Source organism: Sinocyclocheilus rhinocerous, unplaced genomic scaffold, assembly GCF_001515625.1.
Source record: "Sinocyclocheilus rhinocerous isolate Xijiao unplaced genomic scaffold, SAMN03320098_v1.1 scaffold362, whole genome shotgun sequence".
Taxonomy (NCBI): domain Eukaryota; kingdom Metazoa; phylum Chordata; class Actinopteri; order Cypriniformes; family Cyprinidae; genus Sinocyclocheilus; species Sinocyclocheilus rhinocerous.
Window position 1 is genome coordinate 1,797,582 of NW_015639507.1, and position 8,296 is coordinate 1,805,877.

An 8,296-nucleotide genomic window follows, 5' to 3' on the forward strand; every position below is an offset into this window, starting at 1 on the left:
TGGGGGTAAGCAGATAAACATCAAATTTTCATTTTGGGGTGAGCTATTCCTTTAACTGTGGAAAGTCACATCATCACAGTCACAGAAAACGGTCCATTCTCACACAAAACTATTGTATGGCTTCATTCAACCGTAAATATTTTTGTTTGCCTACGAAACCACCACTGGCTCTGCACCCATTTACCTAAATTCATTACTTCAGAGTTATGTGCCCTCTAGAAGCTTACGTTCAAATGAGGACATCATTTTCATATTTAGATTAACTATTCCTTTAAATATAGAGGTTCCTTTGGTGCCCACATCTTTCACACATTGGACTGCTCTCAAACCTTGGTTGAGACACTGGCCTTTAGACCTGAAGACATACTGTATGCATCTTTTAATCCTACACCCACATTGTTGCATTAAATAATGTAGCGGTGAAGGAAGTCACTGCACAACCTCCCACTATATTCTCTGTGCTTTCTCGTTTTCTCTCTAACTCTCCTCTCTGTCTTTCACAGAGGCAAATTATGCCAGCAGTACCAGAGTCGCTGTCTCTGGTGACGTGCCAGCCTGTTGGTGAGACCCTTCGCTCCAGCGCCCACCCCTGTGCCATCTCCCCTGGCAGGCCCATGCTGGTGGACGCCCCGCTCAGGCCCACGCCCGCACCATGAGCGCCAACGGCCGTGCTCCGCCTGCTGCGACTCCTGCCGCGCCCCCCGCAGCCTCCGTGCCTGTATCGTCAGTGGTACCGGTCGGCTCGCTGGCCCAGAAGAAGCGGCAGCAGTATGCCAAGAGCAAAAAACAGGGCGGTTCGGCCAACACGCGGCCGCAGAGAGCTCTCTTCTGCCTCAACCTCAACAACCCCATCCGCCGGGCCTGTATCAGCCTCGTGGAATGGAAGTATCCTTTACATTGCTTTTCAGTCAAGATTGACTAATATTAAGATGATCGGGGTGTTCAAAATGTTCTCATATTCAAGTTTAAAGGAATTTCGTCCCCCAAAATGAAGTCATCATTTACTCACCTTCCCATGTTGTCCCAAACCTGTATGACTACTTTTTTACTCTCAAAGTTGTGTATATCCTGACTTTTTACTCTCAAAGTTGTGTACATCCTGACTTTCTTTAAAATATCTAGATGCATATAGGTTTTGAACAACATAGCGGTGAGCAAAGAATTTAAATTTTTTGGTCATCTGTCCATTTAATATGTAGAGTCAACTATAAATAAGCCATTTATAGGTTGAGTCCTGTGAAAAGTGTGCATTTTGGCTTTGTGGTGCTATCAAAACATTGCTGTTTGACTAAGTCTAACCAATGAAACAGCATTGGCTTAACCAATGGTGGGAGTTGGAGGCAGGACTATCTGAAGCCTGACCAATGGAGGAAGAGGAGAGTGTTCTGGAAGCTTGTTAAAAATTGCAAAAGAGTGCTGCACTGATGTATTTTTGTAGGCCAACCAGGAAGTTAGCATTACCCTGGTTCCCTTGACAAAAACCAATACGATTTTTCCATTGGCTTTTGGGTTATGGCAGAAAATAAAAACAAAAGTTAATGATTTTAGATGTTTTGTTCACCACGATAATCTTCACAAATAAACACAACTTCTATGAATTCTGAAGCCTAAATAGAGAATTAAAAAGGTAAACGTAGGCTTTAAACAAACTACCCTATGGTGGCATGACTTCAATGTCATCACCAGTATGCTTCTGACAACTCTTTCTTGATTCTTGACTTCAAAAACATGCAAGTAAAAAAAATAAATAAATGGACTAGTGAAGATTAGTGGACTCAAATATTCTGTTTCTGAATCATGGAGAGATGGCAGCATACAGGTTTTCAGGGACAGAATGTTAATATTTGAGTGAACTGTTGTTGTGGTGGATTTCAGAATATTGTCTGTTTTAGCAGACTTGCATTCGAACATGTGGAAAGACTGGTGGCCTGCTCTTCTGGTCAGAGTTTGTTGTTTGTAAATACGCTTTGGAGTTTCTTCTGGCATTATTCCTCTAGAAAACTAGCATATGGTGTGGTTTGCTTGTGGCCTGTGCTGAAAATAGGTGAAGGTGGGATGAAGTAATTGAGCGAATCATTAAGAGAACAGGTAAACAAATGAAAGTAGTCCACCTATGCGTCTACAGCAGACATCCCAGCTCGTCATCTCCGGTAGAAGCTTGTCTGGTGGTCTTTATTAGAGCGAAGCTGTGTTCCCTGCAGTGAGGAACACCTTAATCTCAAACATAAGTCAGCGTGTATAGCTGAGCTTTGAAAAGAACATCTGTTCCCCGGCCCTACGGGGAAGATAAAGGAGCAATGGCTTCCAAGCTGTAGATTTCAGATTCATCTCTACATATATAATGTACAGTGAAACAAGCATTGCAGGTGTGAGCGTTTGTGCAGGAACATGCAAAAGCTAATATTAGCCTAGCCCTACCAGCCTTGTCTTTCCTCAAGGGAGTCATGGGAAAGTCAGAGAGAACTTCCCCTGAATGCCGCATAATCCAACATTTTAGTGTCCTAGCTCATGGCCTAATAAGAGTATTTAGCAGCATAAAATTAGAACATTGCATTGTACTGGATTTAAAAAATGCATTAAGTGAGTGCAAAAAAGGAATGTGAGACGCAACCCAGAATGTAGTGTCAAATTTATCCTTGACACACAAAATTGTGCATTTTTGTGAAACCAGAGTATAAGTTTAAATGACTGATTTTCGAATATTTAATGTAGACTGCAACATTTTCAGGTCCTCTGACTCACACCAGTATTATTTACATTTTGTACGTCTCACTAGCAGGAAAGCAGAGCGGCTGAGTCAGTGCTGTTGTAATAGACTTTTTACTGTTAAACCGCATGCAAGTAGCTACTCACTGTTATTTCCTTCTGACCCTTTTGAGCGATCACAAGATGAGATTTAGCTGTGATGAATAATAAAGATGTACAGATGAACAGGGGCCGGTGTAAGAGTTTCAGGCCAGTTGATGGAACACAGCACATGATCACAATAATTCTATAGTATGTTTTTGACTTGTAAGCTTACAAATTTGGTTTTCTGTGACGCTTTGAATAAATATTGTTTTGCTAATTCTTTTGAATTCTGCTAATTAATTCACCAAGGAAATATAGGTACTTAACTGGTCAACAAAGGTAAAGTTTTGTTAAAATTGCAAGAAATTATTGTCTTTGAAGCATTAGTTAGAATGGGTTGAAAAATAAAAACAAATCAGCAATGTTATGCCATCATTTTAATAATAAACAGGGCTTCTAAAAAACATAACCATGTTTTTCAGACCCTTAAAAAAATTAAAATTAAATGAAAACGTTAGCACCCAAGCAACAAATCTGAATTTCTGGCAGAAAAAAATCTGGAAAAACTTAAGCCTTGTTTAGTTCTGGAAACTTTTGAATAATAGGTTTGGAGTAATTCCATTTTAATCTAGCCAACTTGAGGGATGAGTTGAAATTTGATTTGTTATTCACATTTTGACCTTGCATTTAAATGTCATATTTAAATATGTACAATATATGCCAGATTTTCTCTTGTTTGATTGATTCTAGTAGCAAATTTAACTTGTAAACCTTCACAAGAATGACTGGATGTATATATTAATTGCCTCTGACTTTAATTATTAATAATTATTGATTCTCTTTGTTCTACTCCTTAACTTTCATCTCAGGCCATTTGATATCTTTATATTGATAGCGATTTTTGCCAACTGCATGGCCTTAGCTGTATACATCCCCTTTCCCGAGGATGATTCCAACTCAACCAACCACGACCTGGTGAGTAAATAACTTCAACCTCTTGACCTTTTAGCATGTTCCAGTGTGACCCCTGCCATGACCCCAAACCCCACACTCACATTAACTGTGGGTCTCAGGTCAAAGAGCGAAGGGACGTTATCTTATATCTTATATTTGACATTTTAATGGTGTGCAGGTGTCTTTATAGAGCACATTATAGAGCATTTCATAGTGAATTCTTGTGGCTAAAAGACCCCATGTGGTGAAGTTTTTTAAGCTTTGTTTACATGTCTATCTGGTGTTTTTAATATGCTTAAAGACAAACCATGTGCAGATTCATCAGCCAACACCATTGCTAAGCATTTTCTCCATAAAATCCAGTGTATCTCAAAAATGTGGTTTGAAACCTCCCATTACCTACCGTCACAAACATGTAACTGTCGGATCTTGGGGGCGGGGCTTTTTATATCATTAGCAAAGTGTTTCTGCCTAAGGATGTTTCTTTTTTACAAGGCAGCTGTCTGAGATGGTGAACAGGAATATGGTTTGTGTAACATTAGTAACACTTTATTAGCTGTTTAATACTGTAGTCAAGCCAAAAGCTAATGAAATCAATTACTATTACATGTCTGACGTTGTAGAGAGCGATACATAAAATACTTAGCATTCTGACGACCCTGCATAATTCGCTCATCCTCTTCTTCTTCAGAATCAGTTTCTGGTTCAAGCATACAGGTGCATCTCAATAAATTAGAATGTCGTGGAAAAGTTCATTTATTTCAGTAATTCAACTCAAATTGTGAAACTCGTGTATTAAATAAATTCAATGCACACAGACTGAAGTAGTTTAAGTCTTTGGTTCTTTTAATTGTGATGATTTTGGCTCACATTTAACAAAAACCCACCAACTCACTATCTCAACAAATTAGAATACTCCATAAGACCAATAAAAAAAAACATTTTTAATGAATTGTTGGCCTTCTGGAAAGTATGTTAATTTACTGTACATGTACTCAATACTTGGCAGGGGCTCCTTTTGCTTTAATTACTGCCCCAATTCGGCGTGGCATGGAGGTGATCAGTTTGTGGCACTACTGAGGTGGTATGGAAGCCCAGGTTTCTTTGACAGTGGCCTTCAGCTCATCTGCATTTTTTGGTCTCTTGTTCCTCATTTTCCTCTTGACAATACCCCATAGATTCTCTATGGGGTTCAGGTCTGGTGAGTTTGCTGGCCAGTCAAGCACACCAACACCATGGTCATTTAACCAACTTTTGGTGCTTTTGGCAGTGTGAGCAGGTGCCAAATCCTGCTGGAAAATGAAATCAGCATCTTCAAAAAGCTGGTCAGCAGAAGGAAGCATGAAGTGCTCCAAAATTTATTGGTAAACGGGTGCAGTGACGTTGGTTTTCAAAAAACACAATGGACCAACACCAGCAGATGACATTGCACCCCAAATCATCACAGACTGTGGAAACTTAACACTGGACTTCAAGCAACTTGGGCTATGAGCTTCTCCACCCTTCCTCCAGACTCTAAGACCTTGGTTTCCAAATGAAATACAAAACTTGCTCTCATCTGAAAAGAGGACTTTGGACCACTGGGCAACAGTCCAGTTCTTCTTCTCCTTAGCCCAGGTAAGACGCCTCTGACGTTGTCTGTGGTTCAGGAGTGGCTTAACAAGAGGAATACGACAACTGTAGCCAAATTCCTTGACACGTCTGTGTGTGGTGGCTCTTGATGCCTTGACCCCAGCCTCAGTCCAGCCAAAATCATCACAATTAAAAGAACCAAAGACTTAAACTACTTCAGTCTGTGTGCATTGAATTTATTTAATACACGAGTTTCACAATTTGAGTTGAATTACTGAAATAAATGAACTTTTCCACGACATTCAAATTTATTGAGATGCACCTGTATATGGCTGGATTAATCTAATATTGCCACTTGCTGTTATGTAGCTTGTACTACTTCAGTTAACCAAGTGAAAGTGGAGCAGGTCCGAGCTGGTATGATTGAGTGGAGGCGGAGACTAATTAGTATGTTCATGCATTTTGCATATACTTAATGGTAAAGGTATAAAGTTATATTCAAGCCTAATTAAGGCATGAAGAAATCATTTTCACTGGAAAAAACGTTTGAATATATAATTTTGATGATCAAACAAGGGTTTTAACCAATAAAGAATTAAAGAATATACATTATTATTTTTTCAAAAGAGGACTTTTTTTGACAAGAATTTGCTTAAAATAGAACAAATAATATTAGGAAATCAGGCCTGATTTTAGTTGTTTCATATTTTTTTTTCCTTTGAGAACAGACAAATGAAAGACACACAAAGCCACGGCATTGTATATTCCTGGAAGGACATAGAGGAAAATCTGTCACATTATAATCTCAATGATCTTTTCTGAGAGCAGATGCATGCTCAGCTCAGACATTTTCTTTGCAAACTTGCTTCGCTTCCTTTCTGCAAACTGCTTCGCTTGTACAGTTCAATTGATCTGATTTTGAACCCTTCAGATAAATGATTTATATTTAGCCAAGCGGAGCATTTGGATCGGGTTCGGAGGGGACGGATGTTCTTCTCCATGCTTTGGACAGAGAGGATGATTGTGAGTTGAGATAAGACAGCTGTTCGATCTTGTGGCAGAGTGCGGCTCAGCACGAGGGCTTCGTGATTTGTGAATAGCGCTCATGGCTACTGGCGTGGTTTAATTTCGTGATTTCAGCAACAGGAAAGAGAAACAGCAGGCTGAGATGTTGCTTCCTGGGTTTTTTTCCCCCAAGCATTTTGCGGCTATGTGTTTTAAATTTTTTGGCTGTAAGACTTTGTGTTGGAAGTTTCTTGAAATGTTCAAACTGGACCAGTAATATTTCTGATTGGCTTTTCATGTGCTTTTTCGTTTGAGGTCTTACAGATGTGAGCATGTGACCAGATTACCGTAAACCTGACGAGCAGGGCAATGTTCTTTCAATGCACATGTGCGACAACAATAGGCTATACATCCAACAATCAACATTATCAGTTGTTTTCCTCTTGCTTGATTCTTTTTTTTTATGTGTCGGCTGTGCTATCTCATCCGTCTGCACTCCCAAGTGTGTGTTAAACAGCAGGAGGTAATCGCACAGCACAATTTCATCAGAATCCCAGCAGGTATGATAACATACATACCAGGTTGTCTCACACAGATGAGCAGAGGTCATGCTGGGGAGCCTATAGATACATTAGACAGTCAGAGATGTTACAGCAGCCCATATAACTGCTAGGGATGTATCGATGCACCCCGAGCCGGTTGAAAATCGATACAAATATGGGACGATTTAAATCGGTTGAGATGTTAAATGAATCGCGATACAGTTGTGGGTGGGAGTTTATATGAATGTATCTCTGAGGGGAACTGTCTTCAGAAAAGTTTAGATGGTAGTTTGTTTTCATCTTGCCTCTGTATATTGCATATTAAAGTAGTAGCGCTGCTTTGTTTACAGTGGTAATCAAAACACTGTAGCTGCTGTTTCGTAAGCGCCATCTACTGTCAGAGAGAGAATTTGCATCTCATTCAGCTCATCTGCTGTTTCTGTTTCGTGCAGATATGTTTTATGTAGTATAGTTTCACAAAGCTAAAGTCAGACCATTCTGTTTTTTCTTCAAATTTCGAAATTATTCAATCTAATTTAGAAACTGCTCATGCTCCATGTATGCAGCATCTTTGTTTGGACCGTGATTAAAATGCAGTGGTCGCCTCTAATTTTAAATGAAAAGAGCACAGGCAAAGCCTTAGTTTGTTTATATGGAGAGATTTATTTTATTTGTGTTTTATTTATTTATTTGATTTGGGGTTTGTTTTCAAATTGAAATTTCGTTATGTTATTCTACATATTTCAATTTCACAAAGAAATGTGCAGCATTTTGTTTAAGCAATAATAAAAGGACAACTTTTCATTTATAATTTGTCTTAAATCTCATTTTGTAAAAAAAAGAAAAAGTGAGAAAATTGTATCGTGAGATCAGTATTGTGAATTGTATCGCATTGTGAGTTGAGTGAATCATTACATCCCTTTAAACTGCTTTTATATTGCTATGTTGCTGTTTAAAGCATCACTATATTAGTATTGCTCACGCTTAAAGGGTTAGTTCACCCAAAAATGAAAATTAGCCCATAAATTACTCAACCTCAAGTCATCCTAGGTGTATATGACTTTCTTCTTTCAGACGAATCCAGTCGGAGTTATTTAAAAAATTGTCTTTGATCTTTCAAGCTGTTTAAGACGGACTGCAAGCTTTAAATGCTTATATCTTCTAAATGCGAATTTTGTCACTTTTTTTGTAACACACTGCCTTATAGATAACCTTAAGACTAACATTGATACTAACACCCAAAAAACTTTAATTTTGATTTCATGGGGACTTTAAACTGTTTTAACTTTGCATGGCTTTCTATACATCTCTTGTGTGATGCGAGTGCAGCACTCCTATTTGTCCGTCTAGAAAATGCGCTGAATATACATCTGTGTGAATGGCTTGGTTTCGGTTTTAACCTAATCAAGATCTTCTACGCATTGAGCTACTAT

General features: G+C 38.9%; 1 protein-coding gene across 1 annotated transcript in view; it reads left to right on the forward strand.

The window, feature by feature from the left end:
* Window positions 1-2,444: 2,444 nt before the first annotated feature.
* Window positions 2,445-8,296, forward strand: part of LOC107751227 (voltage-dependent L-type calcium channel subunit alpha-1D-like) — a 32,286-nt gene continuing 26,434 nt past the window's right edge. The window contains exons 1-2 of the mRNA XM_016566893.1: window positions 2,445-2,452; window positions 3,660-3,765. Of these exons, the coding sequence (XP_016422379.1) occupies window positions 2,445-2,452; window positions 3,660-3,765 (114 nt within the window). The remainder of the gene's footprint in view (window positions 2,453-3,659; window positions 3,766-8,296) is intronic.